We start from the raw sequence: 27,007 nt of genomic DNA on the forward strand, positions 1-27,007 counted from the left end.
GTATTGGCCAGGATGCTCTCAATCTCTTGACCTTGTGATCCACGTGCCTCAGCCTCCCAAAGCGCTGGGATTACAGGCGTGAGCCACCACGCCTGGCCAGGGGTTCCAATTTTTAAATCTTTCATGTGTTCTAGACCTGTAGGTCTCAAAGAATGTGTCATGTTAAACAGTTTTAATTGTCTTTTCAGAATTTGAAGAATATGTGATTAAATTTCATGTTCTTTGCTGTATTTAGCTGTCAAAAAGCACCAATACCATGAGAAAATTTTAGATCTGGACATTCTAGGTACTTTAAATGTCAACTTCAACCACATATTTGCATTTCCCTGTGTACACCAAAGACATACTTATCTACAAAATTTGACCATTTTGATGACTAAGAGACATATGACTGTGGCTTACTGGAAACAGTCTAATTATAGTTATATTTAGGGATTACAAAGAAATATTTCACTGAGAAAAATATAAATATACTCTGATATCGCCTTGAACCAGTGATTATAAGCATTAATTCATTTTCTATGTAAAAACATTCATTGACCATTTATCAATATCTATAAAGTAAATGCTGGTGGGAGGGTTCAAAAAAATAATACCAAACAGTAAATTCGGAAAGAAAAGGGTGAATAAATATAGACAGAATTGTCAAATTCTAAAGAAGAAATTTAGGGAATTTCAGTTAGCAACAGAATTAACCAAGAACATTTCAAACTTGACATCACTGCAGGTATCCAGGACTGCAAATATACAGCCAGGAACATGTATTGAGATAGATGCTCTGCTTAGGCTACTAACGACCAAATAAAATCACCTGTGCCTCTGTGGGATCCAAAAATATATTCCTGATTATGACCATTTCCAGAAATCCACTCTTGCCAGCATCTATGAGAAACAAAAACAGAAAAGGTAAAGGAAAAGCAAACCAAAATTAAGGTTAAGTTTTGTTGTTGTTTTTCTAAAACTTCTCAATGATTTTCAGTTCGTATCCTGGAAAACAAAACAAAATCAAATCAAATTACTGAAGAGAAAACCACCTACTTAATTAGCATCCTTTTAAAAGATTTCCAAACTTTGATGTATATTTTTATTAAGTTCAGGTTCCATTGTTATGCCAAATGGTATAGACATGATACAGTGAACTATGCCAGGAAAATGTTTGAACATACAAGTTTTTATAGGAATCCTGAATGAGGATAAATTGTTATTTATTGTGGACAACTGTGTAAACATCATTTAAAAGTTCCAAATACAGGCAAAATTATTTTACGACCACTTCTCCAAGGACTTCAGCTGGCAAGGCTTCTTCATGTCACATTAGGATGAATTACTTATCCCCTATCTAAATGTGCTCTCTGGGTTTCCTCTGAGTACGTATTGTGACTTCATATAGCTGAGGGCATCTCTACTCAAGCCAGAGAAGAGGGGTACTTACAGCCCATCTAGAGAGGGCCCTTTGCTGAAGCAAGTAAGGCTTTTCTGTTATTTGCCTCCTTAGGGTGTTGTTGCTGATACCTCTCCCCAGACAGTGGCACCTTCATCCCAGGACACCAGTGGTCAGCAGCAACAGATAGCAGTGGACACATCTAACGAACATGCACCTGCATATTCTTACCAACAGTCTAAGTAAGTCTGGCCTGTGCTAAGCTCTTTTCCTCAAGATCAACCATCTTGACATCACTTTCTCATGTTGTATCTGTTACCTCTTGCTGAAAAACAAACCATCCCAAACTTAGCAACAAGCATTTATGTAGCTCATGATTATGTGGGTTTGAAATCTGGGCTAACTTTGGGTGGATGGTTCTTCTGATCTTGACAGGAATCAGACATCTAGGAACAGCTGCTGATTATTTATGCATCTCTGCTTCTGGGTGTTGCTAGGTGTTGGATCTGTGATGGAAGTGACTGGGCCATATGTTTCTGATCCAGCAGGCTAATTCACATGGAAGTCTCAGAATTTCAAAAACAGCAAAGAACAAGCCCAAATGTACAAGTACTCTTCAATTCTGTTTATTACTAATTTTCTACTGTCTTATTAGCCAAAGGAAGACACTTGGCCAAACAGTCAATGTAGCAGTTCGCTTTGAAAAAGCTTGAAATAGAGAGAGGCATTGTAGGCATTTTAAAAATATCTACCGTATTTATTATTGAAAAAATTATAATATTCCTCCCTGAAACTGAATAGATAGCCTGCATTTTGGTCTCGGTCTTCTCTTAAATGAAGACAGTTACATTCCCCTTTGTAGGCTTACTTTGAATACCTAATTAAATGTCCATGAAAAAGAGTATTTTAAGATATAAAGCAATAGAAAATATGGTCCTATTCAGGAATAAAATGGCAAGTATTTTCAGAATTACTCTGTAAATCCTTAAATCACTCATAATGCAAAGTACATTTACCTTTGTGTTGAGTAAATATTTGGAAAACTTTGGTAAGGTTTGAGGGCTTTTTATTGAAACCAAAAGAATTTATACAAAAGGAAAGGCTTTATACAGGTGTCTTGGCATGCAGATTATTCAATTTTGTACATAGCAATCAAATCCCTGCATAGCATATCCCCAGATAATACTGACTGGCTACAGAGTGCTGCTCCATTATTTTAAATAATAATTTTTCTTGTTACAGAAAAAAAAAATTATTCTGATATTTGTTAAAACAATAAGGAAAACTTTATTAGGTTGGTACAAAAGTAATTGCTGTTTCTGCCATTAAGAACTATTGCAATAGATATTCAGATTATGGCAATAGGGAAGAGAGATCACGTTTAATTCAGAACACAGCAAACACAGCTGGGGATTTGCAGCCAACAAGCAGAGAGCAGGGGTCAGTGAGTGGAGACTTACTAAGAGAAGACATCAGGAACAGGGGACTTACTGCTCAACTAACTTGACAGGGGCCTTGCTGAAGGCAGATCAAGAGATGATAACATCAAAGGTAGGGGATGAGAAGGATGAGAAAATTGATCAGATATTGTGTGTGATCATATCCAGGATAGGTTATCCATCTCTTTAAACTGACTTAGCAAGATTCTTGCTAAAACTAGGCTATAAAGAACTGGCAAGAATGGGAGCAAAGTCTACGCATACTCAAGAAGGGGACTCAGAGTAGCCTGACTAAAATTTGAGCAAGAAGAGAGTCTTTGTCACTTTTTAACCTCAATATACATTAAGAGATTTGTTAGATTCATCAAGACAATAAACTGCTTTATGTGTGGTTTAGATCTAAAGTCAGCCTTACAAATTCTTACAAATTAAATTTTCTCAGAATACGACTTAACCTTACAAATGTAAGGTATTATTATGATTGCTGTTATTACTGTCAATAATGACTTTCAGAAAAGATTGTTCCTGAGGAAAGCAGTATGTTGTTGTTGGTTTAATTGGCATAGCTTGTGTGAGTCACATTTATGTGCAAAACTAACACTGTCGTAGACTCTGAAACTCACTCCTGTCCAGGCATATTGAACATTTTTTTCAGTCTGGTCAATGGGTTATATGTGGGGAAAGGAGCAGATATTGGCTATGTATAAGCATAGCGAGAGACACTGGTGGGAGATGGGAGATACTGTGGGTAATGGGAAATTTTGTGACCATTTGACTGAGCCACAGGGTACCCATGTATTTGGCCAAACAGTATTTCTGGGCATGTCTGTGAGGGTGATTTTGGATGAGATTAACATTTGAATCAGTTAAAGCAGATCTTCCTCCCCAGTGTGGGAGGCCCTATCTAATCAGTTGAAGCCACTATAGAGCAAAAAGTTGAACTTCTCATGAATGAATAAGAAGTAACTCCTGCTACTTGACTGCTGGAGCTACAACATTGGTCTTTTCCTTTGGACTTAAAGAAAAATATTGGCTCTTAGGTCTTGAGCCTGCCAGCTATGGAACTAGAATTTACATCAACTCTTTTAGTTCGCGGACTTTCAAACTCAACCTAGAACTACACTATTGGCTGCTCAGTCTTAATAATAGTGTGAGCCAATTTCTTATTCAAGAAAACAAAAATTCTCTCATATGCATTATATATATATGTGTGTGTGTGTGTGTGTGTGTGTGTGCGTGTATGTACATACATACACGCACACACACACAGTTACTTCTGAAATTGGCTTTCTGATTTGATTACAGATACTAATGACTATTTCTAGTAGTAAAGAGTATTTATATTCCATGACATGATCTGGCAATGGAGATAGGCAAAATATCTCAATTAAATATGCCTAATCAACCACTTTTAAGAACCAAGGAGATGGGTAACTATGTATATGACATTTTAACACATTTTTGGCAAATCAATGAATATAATATGATTGATTGCTCCTAATGTCACCAGATATAATGAGGAAAGAAGAAGATGCATTCAGGGATTCAGATTTTCAGCTAAAACACTGTATAAACGATTTGAAGGTTTCTATGTCTGCCTTGAAAAGCTCTTTATTTCCTGTAGCCACATGGCTAAGACTGCTGAAAATCAAACCCAGAATCTCATCCTATGACAGGCTGAGTTACAATAAAAGCTCAACTCCTAATCTCATGAGTATCTACTGTTAAAGTAAGGGCATTAATTGAGAGAGAGTGGGATCTTGTAAGTTGGCATGGCTATATGGAGGCAGAACCTAATTAAGCTGGGAACAGTAAGCCCCTAAATATGATGAATATTCGTTGCCAGGGGAAGAAGCCTCCCCATGCCCAGTGAGAATAGCTTCTCCACTACAAGTGGGAGTGATCTGTCTACCCCTGTGTGAGGATATTAACCCTGCATTGCCTGAAAAAAACTGTAATGGCTTCCCTGAGCCAGTTGTCATATAAGACAATGCTCAGTCTTCTTAGGACTCACCTCCACACTTCTTTGCTTCTAGATCTATAACTAGCCTGAAGCCTAACAAGCCCCTAAAGGTGAGGTCCAAAATATCACCCATAAGCAGGTGAACTACACTTCAGAAGAACTGCTTGCATTTTTTTACTTCATACAGACAGAAATTTAGGGAACGCAGGTGGAAATGGATATCAATGATGTGAGATAATAATGGAAGGAACAAAACATTGGATCAACCCAAAGTAATTGACATGGGTTCACTAAGCATAGCTTCTGCATTTAATGTTGCAGCTCAAGGCGTTATAAAGACTCCGTTAGTTTGGTTGCTTGACTAAAACATGGAATAAGAGATGACCCACAGCGAGCTAGTTGGAAATGGTAGTCCTGCCTTGTCTAACCTAGAGGAAGAGATTCGAAGGCTTAGAGAGGTTTTAATATTAGAGTGTATTTATCATTGAAGACCTACTCACCCACGCTGGGAGGGTCCAGAAGACATTTCAGCACAACTATAAGAAATGCATATGTGAGGAGAGCCTTGGCATCCTTGAATAACTTGGCAATTGTTCTTCTTTGTAGCCTAGAACTTACAATGGGAACTATAGTCACTGAATTGGGAAATATAAATACAATTAGAGTTATTCGATCCTGAGTGGCTGAGGCCAGGTGGCAACACTCAGTCACTAAAAGCAAGGTTGGCATGGTTACTGTAGTGGACAGCAGAGACAAAACAGCAATCAGAATTGTCTGACTCATGCAGACTTATGACACTGGCTGGCTGATCATAGTGTTCCTGAAAGTGAAATATGTAGAAAGTCTAAATTCTTATTTGCTTTGTAAGCAGAAAAATTCAGGTCAGGTGAATAAATGTCTAACTTGAATCATAAAGACAGAGATTCATTGACACTTCAATCACTTCCCAGATGTGAGCCAGTTTACAGAGCCAGAATCCAGTGACTGAAGAGGAGGTTGGGTTTCCTCAAAGACAGACACTGATAAACTATCAAAAATGTATACTGTTAATTTTTCTCTCAGCCTTCCCATAAAGGACCTATTGCCCCTGACCAAAGAAAAGAAAAAGGGTCTATTGGACAGAGGCTCTGAACTGACATTAATTCTGAGAGACCTACAATGGCACCATGGTACACCAGAGTATTGAGCTCACGTCCTTCTCACAGTGTGTTCTATGAATCCCCAAGCCCACCTGGTGGTTGTTTCCTTAGTTCTGGACCACTCAGTAGCTCGCAGAGTCGCCACATTGGTTGGGTCCCCTGACTTGTAGAATGAGGACTTTTATGGTGGAACAGGCAAAATGAAGGACAGAAGAACTGCCTCTACATGGGAAAAATAGTAAACCAAATTCAATAATGCATTTCTAGAGGGATTGCAAAATTTAGTGCTACTGTCAAGAACTTGAAACATGCATGGTGTTGATTTCCATTATAACTCCTTTTAACTTGTCCATTTAGCCTGTGCAGAAGACAGATGGAACTTAGAGAAGGACAGTGGATTATTATAAGCATACTGTATTAGTCTGTTTTCATGCTGCTGATAAAGACATACCCAGAACTGGGTAGAAAAAGAGGATTAATTGGACTTACAGTCCCACATCCTGAGGCTGGAGAGGCCTCAGAATCATGGCGGAATGTGAAAGACACCTCTTATCTGGCAGTGGCAAGAGAAAATGAGGAAGATGTAAAAGCAGAAACCCCTGATAAAACCATCAGATCTCATGAGACTCATTCACTACCATGAGAACAGTATGGGGGAACCTCCCCCATGATTCAAATTATCTCCCACTGGGTTCCTCCCACAACACATGGGAATTATGGGAGTACAATTCAAGATGAGATTTGGGTGGGGACACAGAGCCAAACCATATCACATACCCAGGTGGTGATTCCAATGCCAGTGGCTGTACCTGTGCAAATTAACACACCCCTTGGTACTTGTTAGGCATCTGTTGATCTGGCACATTCCTTTGTTTCCCCACTACTATCAGTATGACCCACCAGAAACAGTTTACAGCTTTCAAGGCTACCAATATACCTCCAATGTCCTACCTCGGGAGTATATTAGCCCACGTCACAATTTAGTTTGCATGAATCTTGATGGTTTCTCCCTTCCGCAAGATGTTACACCGGCCCATTACATTTATGCATTATGCTGATTAGATTTAATGAGGTAATGACTACTCTAGATTTACTAGTAGAACATTTGTGTGTCTGAGACTGGTAAATAAATTCAACAAAAATTCAACGGACTTCTATCAGTGATTTTAGAGGTCCAGTGTTGCAGGGCTTGTGGAAATGTATCTCTAAGGGTGAAAGGTAAGTTTCATCCTGTTGCATCTAGTATCTCCTATCACCAAAAAAGACATAATGCTGAGTAGTTTCTTTGGATTTTAGAGGCAGTATATGGGCGTGTTACTCTCACCCATTTACTGAGTGACACAAAGGACTCCTAGTTTTGAATGGGACCGAGATTAAAGTTTTCACAACAGGTCCAGGCTGTGATGGAAGCTGTTCTGTCATTTGAGGCATATAATTCAGCACATCCAATGGTTCCTAAAGTGTCAGATGCAAATAGGGATGCTGTTTGGAGGCTTTGACAGGCCCCTAGAGGTGAATTACAGTGAAGGCCCTGAGGATTTTGGAGCAAAGCTCTGCCATTCTCTATCCATAACTACTTTCCTTTTGAGAAACATCTCTTGGCTTGCCACTGGGCCTCAGTAGAAACCGAACACTTAAATATGTGCAATTAAGCTGCCCTGTGATCTGAGCTACCTGTCATGAACTGGGGGTTGTCTGACCAACCAGGCCATAAAGATGGACATGCAGTACTCCATCATAAAATGGAACTGGCATGTACACGCTCAGGCTTGAGCAGACCCTGAAGGCACAGAAAGCTACATGCAAAAGGGGCCCAAATATCCATGTCTCCCACTCCTGCGCCCCTGCCTACTCAGGCCTGGTCTATAGGTGGCTCTGCTTGATACTCAGGCACAACTGACAGTGGGCAACCAAGGCACTGCCATCTCTTCCTGGGCCAACCATGAGGGACAGCGGTGAAGTGAAATCCTTTCCGCGGGTAGAACTTATATCAGTGCATCTGGCTGTTTACTTTGCTTAGAAGGAAAAATGGCCAGAAGTATGATTATATACTCAATCACGGGCTACAGCCAGCAGTTTGGATGGTCAGGGACTTGGAAAGAACATGATTGGGAAACTGGGAACATATTTGTGGAAAAAGTATGTGAAAATATTATGGAGCAAAAAATAAATAAATAATGGGAAGACATTGATAGTCATGTGAATGCCCATCATAGGATCACCTCCACAGAGGAGAATTTTGATAATCAAGATATAAGATGATATCATCTGTGACTATGAGTCAGCCTCTTTCCTTAGCCATTCCTGTCATTGGCAAATGGGCTTATGAACAAAATGGCCGTGGCTACAGAGATGAAGGTTATGCGTGAGATCAGCAACATGGACTTCTGTTTACCAAGGAAAACCTGGCATAGGCACTGCTGAGTGCCCAATCTGCCAGCAACATATCCCTGATATGGCACCATTCTCTGAGGTGATCAACCAGCTAAATGGTACTGAGGATGATTACACTGGACTGCTTCCATCACGAAAAGGGCAATGTTTTCTTCTTACTAGACTACAAAGTTTGCCTTTCCTATGTATAATGCTTTTGACAAAACTACCATCAATGATCTTAAAGAATGCGTTATCCACCATCATGTTATCCTACACGACGCTGCTTCTGATTAAGGAACTCATTTCACAGTAAATAAGGCATGGCACTGTGCCTAGGCTCATAGAATTCACTGATCTTGCCGCGTTCCCCACCATCCTGAAGCAGCTGGCTTGATGAACAGCGGAATGTCCTTTTGAAGGCTCAGTTTCAATGCCAGTTAACTGCCAATATCATGCAGGGATTGGTGAAGGATTTCTCAAAGGCTGCATGTGCTTTGAATGAGTACCCAACATATATGGTGCTGGTTCTCCTCTAGCCAGGTTTCATGAGTCCAGAAATTAAAAGATAAAAATGAGAGTGGCACCACTCACTATTACCCTTAGTGACCCACTAGCAAAATTTTTGCTTCCTGTTCTAATGACATCATGTTCTGCTGGCCAAGAGACCTTAGTTGCTAAGGAGGAATGCTTCCACCAGGAGAGACAACAATAATTCCATTGAACTAGAAGCTAATACGATCCACAGCCACTTTAGACTCCTCATGTTTCTGAATCAACAGACAGATAAGGGAGTTACTGTGCTGGGTGGGGTGGTTGATCCTGAGTAACAAAGGAAAAATGGACCACTACTCTGCAATGGTGGTAAGGAAGAGTATATCTGGAACACAGGAGATCCCTTAGAATGTCTTTTAGTGTTACCATGCCCTGTAATTAAAGTCAATGGAAAATTACAGAAACATAATCCAAGCACGACTACTCACTCAATCCAATGACCCACATCCTTCAGGAATGGAGGTTTGGATCACCCCACCAGGTAAAGAATCATGACCAGCTGAAGTACTTGCTGAAGGCAGAGGGAACACAGAATGGATAGTGAAAAAAAGATTACTATAAATATCAGCTATGACCACATGACCAGCTACAGCAAAGAAGACTGAAATTACCATGAGTATCTCCTCCTCACCTTTTCATGAATACATTTGTGTATGTGTATGTTTATATGTTAACATGTATATTAAGCAAATATCTTATTCTCTTACCATGTATTGTAAGGGATATTGACTTTGTTTCATGGTATTTAAGTATTACTCATTTTACATCAGTATTTAAGTTATAAAATATCAAAGAGGAGAGTAAACATCAAAGACTTTACCTCTATCTCTGTGAAAGGGGATAGTGTGTTTTTGGTCATATGTAGGATACTGTGTCATGTTATAAGGAATCATGTCCTTGCTATGGTCTTTACTTGAAGATTAAATATGGTTTGTGAAGAAGCATATGAATGCCAAGTTGACAAGAAGTGAACTTGTGATAGTTAATTTTATGTGTCAATTTGACTGGACCATGGAATACTCATATTCGATCAAACATTATTTCCGGATGTGTCTGTGAGGGTGATTGTAGATGAGATTAACATTTGAATCAGTAGACTGAGTAAAGCAGAATCCCCCCGGCCCCCTCCCCCTACTCCTGCCCCAGTGGGGGATGTCCTTATCCTGTCAGTTGAAGGCCTAAGCAACAAAAAGTTGAGCCTCCTCTGAATAAAAGAAAACTCCTGCCTAGCTGATTAAGCTAGAACATTGGCCTTTTCCTGCCTTTGGATTTGAACTGAAACATTGGCTCTTCTTGGGTTCGAGCCTGCCAGCTCTAGGACTTAAATTGACATCATCAGCTTTCCTAGTTCTCCAGCTTTCAGGCTCAAACTGGAACCACACCATCAGTATCAGCTCTCCTGGGTCTCCAGTTTGCTGACCACAGATCTTGGGGCAAATTCCTTATGATACCTCCTATTTCTGTTTCTTTAGAAAATTCTAATAGACTGTTTGCCAGAAGCACCTCTTAAGACTCAGTGAGTAGGTAAAACTGGCTGTGGTTGTGCCAAAACACAATAAGGAAATGAATGATTCTAGAACCTTCCTGCTAACATTTAATGAAGTCTGGCTAAATGAAAAGATACTTTCATTTATCCAGTCAACAATTACTGTGACAAGCAGCATTCTAGGTGCTAGGGAAAGACTAATGAAAGAGGCAGATGCCTCCCTCACTCTCTTGGAGTTTACTTCTAGTACTAGATGTATGATCAATGGATAAATCAGAAAATAATGAAAAAAATACAGAACTACAGAGCAGATTATTTTGATAGAAAGTTACTGAGTACTTTAGGTACCAGAGGAAGCCTGTCTTACAGTCCTCAGATCTGAAAGACAATTAATTAGAAGCTAATCTCGGAGAGGTCTGGAGAAAAAGTGTTTTAAGCAGATGAAACAGGAAGTTCAGAGGCCCTGAGGGGCCACCTGAGGCATGAATGTCCTGAACTAGAGGGGAGAGTAACAGGAGGTAAGTCAAACAGGCCAGCTCTTATAGAGCTTTTGGCCCTTGGCTACTTGGCTTTGTGTCCAGTAATTATATGCTTTGTTATATTCTAAATGAGTCAGGAAACTTTTGGAAGGTTTAAAAAAAAAAGAAAAAAACAGGAATGACATGATTTGACTTAAATATCAATGAATCCATTACCAATGCAGGCTGGGCAGAGAGGAACATGTTTCAAGGATGGATTTCAGGATGCAGATTATTCCCTTTCTTGAAACTGTCCAGAATCTCCTCCTCTCCCTGCCTGATTAAAGAAGCTTTAGTTGCTTTTGTTTGTGAGCCTCCAGTGAAGGGCTGTCTTCTTTCTCAAGGCTGTCCCTACCCAGATGTAAGGCACCTTTGCTTAGTCATTATATGATGTGGTGGGGAAGCAGGTGTTTTGCCTGATTGAAAGATAGCATCTCTGCCTCTCATGGATTCTAGCGACAGCCTCCCCATCACCTCCATACACAGGTCCAACTTCATCATAGTACCAGCATCATGCCGGGATTGTACTAGGAGACAGAATCCCTGCCCTTCAAGGCTTACCATCCAGTACATGATTTAGATTTACATATGAGTTATCTCTATCTATCTATCTATCTATCTATCTATCTATCTATCTATCTATCGCAATGAAGAAAATAAAAACTGTCTTCAAAAGTACTGTAGTAATGGAATGCACATCATTTTCTTTTCTGGCTGGATAAACATTGATGGAAGTTTTGGCAACCAGATCTGGGTCTTATGGGAAAAAGCAATGTATTGGGCAGAATAACAGTTTGACCAAAGTCCAGGGGTGGGAAAGCTCCGAGTATTTGTCTGAGAAATGAAGCAGACTCGTAGAATAGTGTGAAAAGGCTGATCTGACCCAGATTCTAGTATCATGTGTCATACTGAGGTGCTTGGACAGCGTTTTCTTCATTCTATGACTGCTGCTTCAGCTGAAGTTAGACAATGGACTTGGAAGCATTGAAAATCCACAGTCCTGTTATTTCAATGATTCACACAGGAGGAGGTAAAGGTCTGAAGTATGATGGTAGTGGATATAATGGTGGCGTGGGAAAGTAGAATAGGGATAGACTGAAGAAAAAAAACAGAAGTTACTGATGCCATTAACAGAGGCAGATGAACTACAACCCCAGAAGAACCTGATTTTTGGAGAAAGACAAGGAATCTAATCATTCAGAAAGCACCTTAGAACATAAAATATTTCAGTGGTGTGGCGTGTGAAAACCACTTGCATTGCCCTAGGGACATTAAAGCTGGAGAAAATTTAACATGTCCTGCTAATATTCTCTTCTTTGATGTGATACAAAGTGCTAAGTTTTTGACTTAAAACAACAATAGCAACAAAATTGAATAAAGCAAAATGAATAATCTAAATAAAATAAATTTGTGGATGGCAATCACTCCTGAAAATTACTGTGACTCTAAGTTTGTTTCAATTTTAGCCACAGTAAGATGCAAGATTCTTCCAAATTATTCAAGGAAGACACTGGGAATTGAGCTGAGCATCTGGGTAATAAAAACTGGGTTCCTTTTCATGGGTAACCATCACTGGGAAAAGTTTAAGGGGTATATGAGCACCCACAGAGGCACTTACTAAATATTTAACAAGCATTGATTAGAAAGCAGGCACAACACAATGTATACAGTTTGCGCTGCATACTTGAAGTCTCAGCCCTGTTTTTAGAAATAACCTGACCATATCTTACATAAAAAATTCACTCTGGTTAAATCTGACCATTATCTAGAGGTAGGGTGATGTTATCTTTACAGAAGCCACCAGAAAATTATTCAGTGACAGTCCAATTTTGAGATTAAGCTCAAACAACATCCTAAAGTTAGTTATATGCTACAAATTTCCCCCCATTTTTAATATTTTTAAAGCTTTTCTTTCTTTAAAAACAACACAGACGGGGTTTCACTCTGTCACCTAGGCTGAAGGGCAATGGTGCAATCATGGCTCACTGCAACCTCAAAGTCGTAGACTCAAGTGATCTTTCCTCCTCAGCCTCCCAAGTAGCTATGGTTACAGGCAGGTACCATGTTGCCTCGTTTTCCCCACATTTTTATTGTATCCTTCCTTCCTTTTCTCATAAAGTGGAGAATATCTGTAAAATAATTTACCCAATCCACATTATCTTGAATACTCCCAAGTTTCACAAATGGCAGCTCATTTCCGGAGTCATTATGCTAATTAACATGCTTCCCCTTTCATCAGGCAGCCCATTTCTAACCATTATTATGTTAATTGAGATACAATAGCTTTAAGTACTTGTACAAACCTCTGGCCTTTCCCATTAAATGCTAGCTGACCTCCTGTGGGGTGTGAAATTCTGATTAGGGCAGCCAGTGTTCCTGAAAAGTAGCTTAACCCATTATACATACATTTAACATCACAAGGTCTACACTGAAAACATTGTAAAGTACAGACTTCACAACAGAAGACTGAAAAGAACAGTTTGAGGAATATAAATGATGTGCCTATTAAGGGACTATATTTGGGATATTTGTTGGCAAATATTTAGTATTACAAATTCCACATTTCAACATAAAGTACTTCACATTTTAGTATTTATGAAGATTCTCCCTTCCGCACCCCATTGTTAAAAGAGGCTACTTGAGGGACAAAAGAGTACATATTGGGTCCAGTGTATACTGCTCAGGTGACAGGTGCACTAAAATCTCAGAAAATCTCACTATAGAATTCATTCATGTAACCAAAACCATTTGTACTCCAAAAACTATTACTGTTAAAATAGTAATAAAAAAGAGGCTGCTAATGCAAAAGCATTCCAGGTTCTTATCACAGAAGGAGGAAATAACTGTGGTTTATGTTGGAAATTCTATGGAAATTCCAATTCCCACCTAAGTTATCTAGTTTCCTTTGTGCTATGTAGGAAACGTTAAAAATAACCAGATCTGAAAAGTGTGTCTTCAGTCAGAGTTAAACTCTGATATGTGGAATCAGAAGTCCTTGGTTCACATTTCACCTTTACCACTTCCTAGTTATCACTCAGCCCTTTGGAGCCTCGCTTTCCTCTTCTTTGCAGTGGGAGGATTATATCAGTGTTCTCCAAAGGGTGATAATTAGGTCTCTAGCGCTAAGGGAGTGCCACTGTGCCCTGGATTTGGGGTGGGAGGGAAGCTGTCTCTGGTCAAATTCTGTTGGGATACACTGTAAACTAAGTGAAATGCTTTGCTTATTTCATTTTTCTTCAAAGTCACTAAAATACTAATTGACATGACCTCCTAGAGCATGGGATAAACACAGCATATGTTTTATTTCCAGAAAGATTAGGGTGTGTGAGGCCTTCCTCCCAGGGAATTCTAAGAGACTTTTCAAAAATTATGTTTATATATGTACACACACACACACACACACACACATATAGAGAGAGCACGACAGAGAGAGAGAGGGCCAGAGTCTCACTCTGTCACCCAGACTGGAGTGCGTGATCTCAGCTCACTGCAACCTCCATCTCCCAGGTTCAAGCAATTCTCCTGCCTCAGCCTCCCAAGTAGCTGAGATTGCAGGCATGTACCACTATGCCCAGCTAATTTTTGTATTTTAAGTAGAGATGGGTTCTCACCATGTTAGCCAGGCTAATCTTGAACTCCTGGGCTCAAGTGATCTGCCCGTGTTGGCCTCCAAAGTGCTGGGGTTACAGGCATGAGCCACTGTGCCTGGCATCCAAGATTTTTAAAAATTAAATTATGAAATAAGTCTAACAAATTTTCATGTATATGTTATAGTTTGGATACCTATACAAAAGTTTACATTCAAGAACAATTTTTAAAAATATTCATGCCCTTCTTTGTGGGTGCCCTAACCACTTCTTTAGTTTACCTGTGAGTAATCCAGTAGTGGGAATACAATGTGACATTTTTACGTACCCTGGATCACAGAATCCCACTTTTTACATAGCATTACATGAAGCTAGTCTGTCAGGAATTATTCTGGAAAATACGGCTTCATTTGGCTCTAAGACTTCCTCCTGCTCAAAAAAACTGGATTTCTAAAATTATGGTTTGTTACTCTCCAATCTATTCACTTTTTTTTTTTTTTTTTTTTTTTTTTTGAGGGAGGAGGAATGATGAGAGGATTAAAAACCACACTATTTTTAAATTCAGTGAAATTCCTACTTTAACACATTCTAAGTTCTATCTAAGGTCTTCTAAAGTCTATCACTGTGACCTTAGAAGACTCTCATCTCAACCTTGATATTGCAAGTTCTTTCTATTCTTCAAATCTTCTCTGGCTAACGGAACTGCCATGAATACCAAATTTCTATACATTGTCAGTATATTAATGATGAGCAAATTATGTCCTTTAAGCTTGTGAGTAATACATTCTATGTATTAATATATTGTGAGTAATGATACACTGTATGTGCACCGTGTTTTACAGTTTGCAAATGATTTCCATACTCATTATTTCTTCACATTAATTCCTGTTTTCAAGTTGTAACCCACTGTATTTCTAAAATGTCCAGCTTAAAATGTTCTTGTTGCCCATGATCCTAGCCTAAAAAATTTAGAACCCTTCTCTTTTTAGGAATATCAGTGCAATCCATAATTATGATGTAACTGTGCACACGCACATCTATTCCAGGACAGAGGAGCGGGGCAGGAGTGAATTCAGGGCTATTAAATTGCAACATCCTTTTTCCTTCGGACTTCAGCTAGCAAACAAGAACTTGCAAAATATAACCATCTATTTGCCATCATTGATGTTCATGTGGCAGTGGGGCCACTTTAGGACCAAGCAAATTATGGGAGACGGCTATTGGAAACATTTGTGTTTATAAAATGTTTATAAAATCTAAAGTAGTTTCAGCCTAGCTCATAAATATCAATTCTTTTGAGACAAGTGAATATCAAGTACTTGAGCTTGATGGGTCAGGTATTCTAGGCACTGTAGTCCACTGAATAAGACATCATACTCTTTAGCAGCTGCTAAAGAGATTCATGGTGTTTTAGGCATTTTCGTTTCAGTACAAGTAATACCAGAATGGAAGATGGGAGTGAGAACAAAGGACAGACTCTCCCCAACCACAAACACACACACACACAACTATATAACCAAGAAAAAAAAAGTTTTGTTCTCATAGTAATACAGATTTTTAGAAATAAATGAAGTCTATAGTTTGCAAAGCTAGAGATAATTAAAATATAAACCATGGTTCCCATGACTACCGCTAATAAAATTTTTCTTATTGTTGCTACCATAAGAAACTTGTAAACACTTTACTTCTTAGAAGAGACCTCACTTTCTCATATAACACAGAAAAAAAACCATATTTCTAGGGACTAAACTATTGATAAAAATTGAATATTTGATCTATCAACTAGTAGCTTTCCTCACATGATTTTAGGAAGAAATCAATCAGGTTCATAATAGCAATAGCTAGCTCATATTATGGCTTTTTGCAAATTAGGAAAAGAAGTCCTTTCTGGGCCATCTCAGGCTTAACGATACAGAGTTTAAAGCACTGCTGAAGGTTTTTTGAGAATTAGGGTGACAGCTCTGCTCCGGGGTACATGCCTTGGGGAGCAGATGATGGGCTGAAATTTAGTCCCCACTCCCTCAGCCATGCATCTTGCATAGTGAACAGTCTGTAAAACTGTACATAGTAACACTCAGCCATATTTAGTAAATTAAGCAACTGTGCATCAGAAGAACTTGCATAACTTTTTGCTGTTATCCGATACCCTGAGTGAAAAGGCCTTCCTCTAAATGTGGACTTACAGATAATATAAAGGTACTTCTTTCTACGGCACAACTCTGAAGATATTTAACAAACTTCTAATCTGTGGGCAATAGAGCTCACAGTAAAGTCAACCTGCTGGAAGCTTCACCCTGCAACATAGAAGGGGCAGTAGCAGAAGTCTTTATTTGAACTGAGCTAAGCAAAGTGGCATACAGTGAAATGATATTTTCCTAAACACCTATTGTGTATATACCACTCTGCCTAAAGCGTAAAAGTAGAAGTCTAGCTCTTGCTCTCACAAACTTGTAATCCTGACAGGGCAAATCAACAAGAGGAGGAGGGGAAGAGGAAAAGAGAATAAAACTGCATTGGCTTCTTAACTGTCTCACTTATTTCCTCAGGCAATAAGCCCTACGTAAATGTACGTAATGAATACCATGAGATAACATACAACCCAGCTATTTTGGGTACATAGTAAAGAATCTCATGTATGTTGCTGGAATTAGTGATGATTCCTAGTTTCGAAGGAACAGAATTACTCAAAGGATCTGTAAGGAGCTACAACATAAGATATTAACCTTGATTTTTAATGAAAACAAACTCTATGACACAATTTGACAATCTCATAGATTCAGTATGATTTTATAATTGCGTTCGTGACTATGTTATATTGAAAGCTTGGTATCTTTTAAAGATAACTCATTGGAAAAGGGTACAGAAGGTGATTTCAAAGTTACTTTAATTTAATGACTACTCTTATTCAATTGTTTTCACAGACCATAAACAGGACTGAAGAATGTCCGTCTGAATCTTTGCCTTGAATGAAGAAACTTCATTGAACAAGAAGTTGGCTTCCAGTTTGCACAGACGTCAATGGAATGCATTTTTTTTTCTTTTTAGTTTTATACTTTACCCAATGAAAACAAAGTTTTTATGTGCTGTGCAAATGGTCTTCATGTGGTCTGACAATTTTTTTTGCCATCTTTTTTTTAATTAAAGAAAAATTTTCCAGAAGAGGAAAAAAAAAAAAAAAAAAAAAAAAAAAAAAAAAAAAAAAAATCGAAGGTTGATATTTTATCTGGAAGGACATTTGAATTGAATTCAAAATTTTCCTGAAGGTGTAGATACATTTTTTTTAAAAAAACAGAAAACCTGATGTCAAGAGGTGGGCAATAGAAATGGAAACAAATTGTCTTCCTCAATAATTAAGCTACTTTCTCTTTTTCCCTTCTTGTTTAAATCTAGTGGGTTTTTTTTATTTTATTTTTTCTTAGAAATATTTAGGTAAGGTTTATCTTGAATCTTAATTGCCTTAATTTTAAGGACGTCAAAGGCTCTCGAGGCAAGCTGTCAACGTCTTGTTAAAAACAAAAATCAAGAAAGAATTGAAATATTGTGCCGGCTTTAACTGGTACAGAAGTTTAAGACTGAGTTTTTAGGGTGAAAAAAAAAACTGTATAGTTTAAATGAAAATGTTTTTCTTCATTTGAAGAAAATTTGTTGATAAAGAAACCATGGCAACTGCAAGAATTGGAAAAATGCTGGGACTTTTCATGAACTTTGTCTTAAGTGTTGACATGACTCATTCTAAAAGGCTAAAACATTTTACAGTAAAGTTATTAATGTTGGTTTAAAAACAACTGCATTAGAAATAATGCGTGTTTGGGGGCAGAATGCAGATTTTTTTAATTTACAAAGCGTGATCGCTAGCAAAAGCATTAGTGCTTTTTATCTGCAGTCTTTTTTATGAGCTTTACAAACTTTTTAGTCAGCTTTGCTTGTCACATTGCAAAACCTAGCTTAAGAGCATTAAAAAAAACTTAAGTAGATAGGAGCTTATGGTCAAAAAGTGCAAAAAAACAAAAAAAAGCAATAGATAGAGAAATTGTTGACAATTTCTGTAGTGTTTCCTAGTTGTGATCAAATTCAGCCTATGGATGGCCTATTTTATACCAAAGATGAAGTGACACCCTATTACAGTCCAGAAGATAGAGGTTGTTTTTCTTTTCTTTTTTTTTTTTTAAAAAAAAAAAAAAAAATTTATTTGACCGACATGGCCGGACCAGTTCTTACTTTGTTGTTTGTTTAAACTACCTTCCACTGGTGTTTTACATACTGCAAAAAAAGAGGGTGGGGGGAATTGTCTTTCTTTTGTTTAAATATATATTCATTGATAGCAGAAGCTTGCACCTGTGTGTTTAACAGTTTCAGCACGAAGATTTCTGGATATCAGCTGATAGAGTCAAAAGACTTTAAATTCTGTGAGCTTTCCTGGTTTCTCACTGGCCGTCTGGAATAGTGAAACCTTTACTGATGGCCGCTAGTAAACTAAGATGCTTATTTAACAGGCTGAATGTTCTTTATATGAATTTTCAGCTAACAACACTTTCTGAACCCAGTCTGAAAGGTCACTTGTCAAAAAAGCTTAGTGATTTTCTGTGAAATGTTGAGTGGTCTCCTGGAAAGGTCTTACTGTATTTGTGACAATAGTCTTCCCTCTAAATTATGACACTTCTGGGTTTTGTCTTCTCACCTCTGTCTTTGTCATCACCTACCAAGAATAGTCACCTTGGTTTTGCAAATTGGGAGGGGATATCTTCTTTTTGTCTCTTTCCATTGTATTTTCATATCTTGGTGTTGTCAAAAAAAACTTTTTCTTTCAGATTAATTCTTTGAGGCATGTAAGACTTCTCAATAAGATTGAGAATTCTATTAGTGGAATTTAGGGAAGTTATTAAAATGCTAGTTGACAATCAAGAAACTGTATGATTTAGATCAATCAGAACCAAAAGAATTAGGTTTGATCAATCATTTAAGCCAAAGGAGGAATACTTGCATTTAGAATGATGCAAAACTTTGTCTAAAATGAATTAAATTGACTTACCTATAAAATATATCTACATTTTTGATTCATGAAATAATATGTGTTCAACCTGTAGTTTTATCTCAAATTAAGGACAATGCAATAGAATTTTGTTAAGTGAACTATTCACTAGATTGCTTTCTGAATGAATCCTTTGAATCAAATAGGTAAAACTCTTTTCACAAACTCAGTCAGTAACAGGAGCCTGTCTTAGCCCACAAAAAAGAGGAAAATGTATTTAAGTATACTATAAAACAGGGTAGGCTTTTAAAAACTAAAAAGTTTTAAAGGTAAATCATATTCCCATTAGGTCAACATGAGTAATAAGGCTGACTCAATATGAAACTGTCAATATTCCACTATTTATGTAGACTCTGGTTCTCTTACTTTCAACCCCATGAATTAGAAGCTCAAATCAGAGAATGACTCCATATATTTATGGTCACATTGGAGACAAACGTGTATCCAAGAAAATGTGTGTGTTACAGAGAAATTCCAACTGGTCACACTCACTATTATGGTTTTTCATGCTTTGGAGAAAATGCTAGATTTATATTGTCTTTTGTTCCATCCTTCAACTTCCCATGCGTTGTAAAGGTGGCACTTAAGTTTTTATCTTTAAAAAAATGGGCCCCAAAGATTTTGGGGGGTACAAAAAACGTGTATGGGAACCATATTTTCTGTTTTTCTTTTTCACTCTCTAAACTCTTTGTATAAACAAGGATTGTCCTGGACATAATTCATTTGAATATGAAACCAACATACTTTCTTTCATTTCTGTGAAAAAAGTCAAAAACATGTATTAATGTGATACAAAGAAAGTCTCATTTACACAATCAACAATGAGGCTAAGAGGTAGCTACCATGTGGCTGATGAACGTGCCTAGGTAACTTCCTGTTTCTATTCAAAACTGCTGCTTTATTTGTACATTCAAAAATATTTTATTTCAACTCTGAAACTTCAATAATCTCAATTTTTAAGCCACTTTCTGCAAAAGGAAATTACCTGCCATTTTATGTGTCCATGTGTGTTTTGTGTTTGGATAGTTTATATCATGCCATTCTATAACATATATGTTTTCAAACCAAAAAAAGAAAAAAAAAAAAGTGTCTGTTGTCTTACCTAAGACTTGTTTTGAAAAGCCAAGTTTGGGAGAGAAAAAAGCATCAGCAGGTAAGCAGCATTACATTGTGTGATAATAAACCAAAGTAAGTGTTCAATATATACGGACAGCAGAATTCAAATTTAATCAACAAAATATGCTGTAGTGATTTTAAACCTAATTAAAACTATAATTTTTTTTGAAGTTGAAGTTAATTTTCTATGGATTCTGGTCCACCAGATTTTCAAGCATTTATTCAGATGTTTCCATTTTTCCTTTTGACTTGAATTGCCAAGACTTAGCCTAAACATCGGGAAACAAACTAAAGCCACAATCCAAATGAGAGAAACACAGTCTCATCTAAACTCTAGTTTCATGGTCAGTGAAAGAGTAAGTTTTCTTTTAATAATGATAAAAGTGTCGCCAAGGGAGTCCAAGTGTGCATGGTAACTGGGAACTCCCCAATATGTGGCCATGTCCTCTGAAGACAACGTAATGAACCCAAGTGAACTGAGGATAATACTGGCAGGTGCTGATGACCATTGTCCTTGAATGCTGACATATCTTGACTATTGCGACTGTCATAATACTTTTTTAAAAAAAATCCTCTACCTGACCCTAGTTTTGCCAGGATTAGTTTGCTTCCTTGGTAGATTTCAGTATTTCAGAATGTTACCTCCATATTTCACTTGAGTTACTTCTTCCTGTGACCTTAGCAGATCTGTCACATTTGAAAGCATATGACTCACTTCCATCCCCTTCCAATGAAAAACTACATGGTGTTAAAAGCACTCCCATTAGAGATAAAAGACTGAGAATTGAAGAACGCTGTGTAAAGCAGGAAGTCCACTTTATTTTACTATACCTAAGAATATATCTTTGGACCCCTTGCGAAGTGCTTCAAAACTACTTTCAGTTTATGTATGCCCCAAAAAAGCAATTAGTGTCCCCCCCCAAAAAAAACCCTCTTTATTTAAATAATTGTGATATTTGCTAAATGCCTATTTTTTTTATAGTGGCCTAAAAACCCCTATTAATGAAAAGTGAAATTTGATGTAATTAGGACTCTTGCAATCATCTTCACGATTGAGGAGAAGTTTCAATAGGCTGTCTAGACAGATTATGATGTTAATAGGAGATTAAAATACATTTGGCAATTCATTTTCATTCTTAATTTCAGTGCATGAACCACTGCAGATGAGCTGATAAGCAGAGAGAGATTCTCAAGTGGGTTTCAGTAATAAATGTTTTCTTTATGATTTGAAATCAAGGGACAATATTTATGTACGTGTATAACAACATTCAGCACATTTGAGGATTCACCCGCTATAATAAAATTTAAACATGTCATAGCACCTTGATCTATATTACTTTCTCTTCAGTAAAAAATAAAGGATGAGATAGTGTCTTCCACGTGATTGCAGCTGGCATGCTTCAAAATTTTGAGCTCACTGGGACTGACAGCCTCTCCCTTCAATCTGAGGGACTGACAGAATTTAAACAGGCTCATTGATTCTGTACACTGTACCCTTTCTGTGGCACGTGATCATGGGATTTCATTAATGAATCAATTTGTTTTACAAATGACATCCACTGTGGCATTGGAAGACAGCTGGGTCTGACTCAAGTTTAACATTTCTTTGCAAACATTCCTAAGTATGAAATTGGTCCTTTCATCCAAATGCTCTTGGCCATGGCTGTCCTTTGCGGATTACATAGAGTTCAGGAAAGTATAAAGAACTAAACACGAAATCCCGAAGTGGCCCCAAAGACCTTTTATGATGTGGGAGACAGGAGTTCACCCCAGATTAATTTCTTTTATCTTTGGCTTTATACTATAACATATAGATGCTCTCTGTAGCAAAACAAAAGGGATGAATGGCTTTCAGTATGCATTTCTGTTTATTTTTGTGAGGGAAAATAATAAGAAAAATTTCTTCCACTCTGAAAGCTTTAGGGCTGAAGTAGAGGTGTAGTAAGCTTGGATCTGCAGGAAGAACCACTAGGCCACTGAGTCACACTTGAGCTTGTCTTACTACTGCCCCAGTTTCTGAGTTGTGCATAAATACAATCACTCTTAAATTTTTGAAGGGCTAATTATCTGCTTTGTGGATGTGTTTTGTCTTTTCTTTTTAGCTTGTAGGCCTTGGGCTCAGTTTTTTATTTTTCTTTTTATTAGCATGTCACCCTGAGGGTGGGAAAAGAAACAATGGGAAATACAGTTTGATTATTTCTTATCAAGTATTAATTTCTTAAGGGAGTTTGAAATCATTGGTAAAATTAATGTCCATACATTATATGCCATAAATTTTGATTATCAGTAATATGTTTTCCTGTCTGCCACAAACAATTGAGAGTTAGCTGTATTCTTGCAGAATATACAGAAAAATAGTATGGAGAATTTGGCTTCCCTCAGAAGAAAGCTATTTTCGTTCTCTTCACTCCACTAAATTTGAACCAGTAGCACGGATCAACACAACTTCTGCAATGAGAGTATAACAGTAGCTCATGGTTCAGTCCTATTCCTACTTTTAAATCTTTGACCAAAACTAATGCATTGCTTTTGTTATATTTTGACTTTGCATTACTATATTAAGGCTGAATGACTTTGACACTCCGGTGGATATTTTTATGATCACATCAAATTTAAATAATGTCCAAAGTATAACTTTAACGTTATACGTTGTTTCAAACTCTCTGGTCTAAGGTTACTGAGAAAGATGTGCTTTTCTCCCCCCCCAAATATGTAATCTCTTCATATGTTAAAAAAAATGAGTTATTCCATGCTTTTCAAGAACTGTAAAAATTGTTTCAAAGAGACACTTGAAAAAGTTTTCTCTATTCTGGACACAAATGCTTCCATTTATTTAAAAAGAAGAATAAAATTGGAATCTTAATTTAAAATATATATATGTAGTAGTATATGCTATGAGATACTCAGTTTCTTAAAAAAAAAAAAAATGGGACACAGCTTCTTTTAAAACCCTTGTTTCAGTCCATATTCAGCTTCATGGAACTTCTGAAACATCATTCAATTTTGAACTTTATTTAAGAGGTTTTTGGACTGCTGTCTCTGTCATGGAAAGTTCTGTAATTCAAAGGTGTTTCTGGTTTTATTTTTAATTTCTTCATCTGTACCACAGTCAAATGAACAACCATCTCCCCCATCCCTTGGGCTCTCTGTAGATCAGTGGATGTTAGGTTTAAACTTCTGTTTTCTTTGATGAAGCTTTCAATAAAAAATGAAAATAAAATCAATCCAGTAGGGCTGTTGTGTTTTTCTGCACTCATCCAGAAACTGGTTGGGGGAGGAGGGCTGATAGGAAGGAGTGGTGTCCACATTTAATCTGGAACAATGCTAGAATTTTTAAAGGAATCATCTCGGCTAAGAAAAAATGAGAAAAGAGCTAACATTCTATACATGCCAAGGGGACCTGAGAAAGCCACTCTTTGGGGGATGTTAGAAAGAGAAGACCATTTAGGTCTTGCCAGAGACTCCCACAATCTTCCGTGTTCTCATGCTTAGGGATTTGGAGACCACAGAACTTCTTCTATCTCCAAACATGCCTAACATCTACCAACTACTTGATGAACCTTGGATGAAGGCCAGGAGGCTCAGAGTTATATATAACAATAAAGACATTTGTTTGGACACCTATGGTCTGTATCCCTGCAAGGATTAAACTCCAGGTCAACAAAAATCAGAAGTGTCCATTCCTCAAGCTACTGAAGACTGTGCTAAGCAAATAAGCAGAAACCCTGTTTTTCTGGGCCAGGGTCATTCAAGCTAGCTTAGAGCTCATATTTAAAAGCCAATAATATCCTGTTCTGTAATAGTCATTTGCTGTGTTATTCAAAAATGTTCTACTGTAGAAGACAGGAAAACAAATGGGAGACACGGAGTTCCTACGATGTGTTAAAAAAAACAAAGTGACCCTTAAGACGGAAAAACTAAGTAGAGCATGTGAGTGTAAACAAAAATAGAAAGGGAAAGAAAGACGGGGAAAACACTAGGTGATGCACTAGATAGGGATGAGAAAAGCATTCACTACTCATTCTGTCTTAATTTGCTCACTCTGTTGACTTCCATGCTGGCACCCACAGCAGCTCATCAATCAACCTAACTGGTGAATTTCAGTGGCTTGCCCCCGCTTGTCTTGGAGGGAGTAACCATGCTGCATGGGCTCCCGCTCTCGGTTGCCCCCTTGCTCAAACCTCAACTCTGGTGCTTATAACACATCATTACTGGAGAAGGACGATGTGGCCGAGGGAAAAGGAGTATATATACCCACATTGCAGAACGTTCAGCTTGCAGGATCCTTGCATACCTCTTGCACTTTACCCTCAATGAGTCAACCTACCCCATGACTTTCACCTTGTTTTCTGTGGATTTTAAATTGATTTAATAAGCCCTGTGCTTCTAGCATCTTTATTAGTCTGTGAGCCTTTCTGTTCTGTGACTTCTTAGTGTACAGAATAGTGTATTTGGAAGCTACTCTCATCAAGGTGATTTCCTCCACGGCATCTCTTTGTTTTAGAATTATATGCACCCAGGACAGGGTGTGGAGAAAGCTCTCCACCCAGAGCCCAGGCTCTAAGAATACGTTGCGTATACACCTTTTCCCTCTCTGAATATCAGTTCACATTGCAGTGGCAGAAGAGAAAACTAGGGGCAAAAACTAGAAGAATGGATTTATTGGCGAGTTTAAGAAAATAAGCATGGAACAAAGATCCTGAACTTAGTTTTACTCACTGCCTTATTTCTATTTGTGTTGTTAAAACAAAATGCCTTGGATTGGTTAATTTATAAACAACAAAATTTATTACTCAGAGTTTTGGAAGCTGGATAGTCCACGATCAAGGCACCAGCAGTTTTGGTGTCTTGAGAGCCTATTCCTCATAGATTGCACTTTCTATGTATCTTCACAAGGCTGAAGTGACAAAGAGTTCTCACAGGCCTTTTTCATAAGGGCACTAATTCATTTACGAGGGCACAGCCCTCATAACCTGATCGTGTCAAAAAGGCCCCACTTCTTAATACCACCACCTTAGCGGTATTTCAACATATGAATTTTCAGGAGACAAACACGCAGAGCACCACACCCACGTTCTATCAAAACTTTTTTACAGCAGAAATTCTTTATTTGTTTAGGATTAAAAAATAATAGTACTGCACCACCTCCCAGTATATACAAAAATTTTGCTTCATATTACAGACATTTTGGAAACTCCTAAAATGTACCTATAGGTTTCCGATGAAGAATCCTTGGTTACAAGGTATGAACACGGGAGAAGGAAGACTATGGAATGAGGAAACAAACCACGTTTACGATGATGACCCTCGTATATAAAATAATCACGATTTTCTGACCTCATATCTATGTATTTTTTACTGTTTAATAATTTATTTTCTCCAAGAAGAACTGAGTGCATTGTCAATTCTCAATGTTTCCAACAAGTTTATGTTCCATTATACCTTTTTTAAGTAATGCTGATAACATTTAGCTGCTTTCCAAAGGCAGTAAGGTGAAAATCAGTATAGCTCAAACTTCATCTCTGATGATTTCATCATTTCTGGATTTTTTACGGAGTGACATTTACAAGAATGATAAAAATCTCTCTAATATATCAAAAGACTGTATTTTTATTTAAATCTTTAGAAACAAAGGAAGACAGCTTTGTCCTCCATGATCTTTAAGACGTTGTTAGGTTATTATTGTGGTAAAACGGTCACCAGGTGGCGCTGCTGTATCAGCCTCCAGTGGATTCTAAATCCAAATCCCAGATTCTCTATTCCTACACAGAGCCAGTAATGTGAGATAAGGCTGTAAGAGAAAGCATCCCCATTAACTGGGCACTCACTCTGTGCCAGGAGCTGCACCAAGTGCCCTCACATACTTGGGTTCATACAACTTTCACAAGAGTGCTCTGAGGTAGGGGTTGGAAAATTGTCCCCATTTCCCAGATGAGGCTTGGAGAGCTGGGCATCCTACCCATGGACCTACGCTTAGGAAGGGCTAGAGAGTGCTTCAAAAACAGATCCAAGTTCTCAATCCCTGCCTTCAAACATTTCTTCTGAAATGATTTTGGGAAATGCCAATGGGGAAGGCACTTGTTTGTATGTCTGTTTGCTTGGTTGTTTTTAATCAGCGGATATTTTTTAAAATAGTTTGCCTCACTTGGCCTGGGATTTGTAATTTCTGTAGAAAAGGGACATTGGACACTCATTCTAATCACCTTAGTGACAAAACTCCATACAATTCCCATTTTCTCTTCCAGAAATAACTTGCTGTTTTAATCATCTCTGTATTTGAGCCTGTCTGATTTATTCTGGAAGCAAAGTACGGTCTACCAAGTAGATAGGCTTAACTTTTCATTGACTCAATAAGTTAACAGTTCCTAGCATATGGACCATCCATAAATAATTTGATGATACCAAAAGAGAGACATTATTC

The 27,007-nt window shown here is 37.8% G+C and overlaps 1 protein-coding gene across 11 annotated transcripts in view; it reads left to right on the top strand.

Moving 5' to 3' along the window:
* RBMS3 (RNA binding motif single stranded interacting protein 3) overlaps positions 1–23,810 on the top strand; it is a 764,636-nt gene extending 740,826 nt beyond the window's left edge. For 4 of the 11 annotated variants that reach the window (XM_037727774.1, XM_017498259.2, XM_037727770.1 and 1 more), the window contains 2 exons: positions 1,496–1,623; positions 17,363–18,226. In XM_037727774.1, the coding sequence (XP_037583702.1) occupies positions 1,496–1,623; positions 17,363–17,369 (135 nt within the window). In that variant the 3' untranslated portion in view covers positions 17,370–18,226. Of the gene's footprint in view, positions 1–1,495; positions 1,628–17,362 lie in introns of those variants that run through there. The other 7 variants (XM_017498269.1, XM_037727771.1, XM_017498261.1 and 4 more) reach the window with 2 other exon arrangements.
* Positions 23,811–27,007: the final 3,197 nt, after the last annotated feature.

Source organism: Cebus imitator, unplaced genomic scaffold (genome assembly GCF_001604975.1).
Source record: "Cebus imitator isolate Cc_AM_T3 unplaced genomic scaffold, Cebus_imitator-1.0 Scaffold239, whole genome shotgun sequence".
In the NCBI taxonomy this organism is placed as follows: domain Eukaryota; kingdom Metazoa; phylum Chordata; class Mammalia; order Primates; family Cebidae; genus Cebus; species Cebus imitator.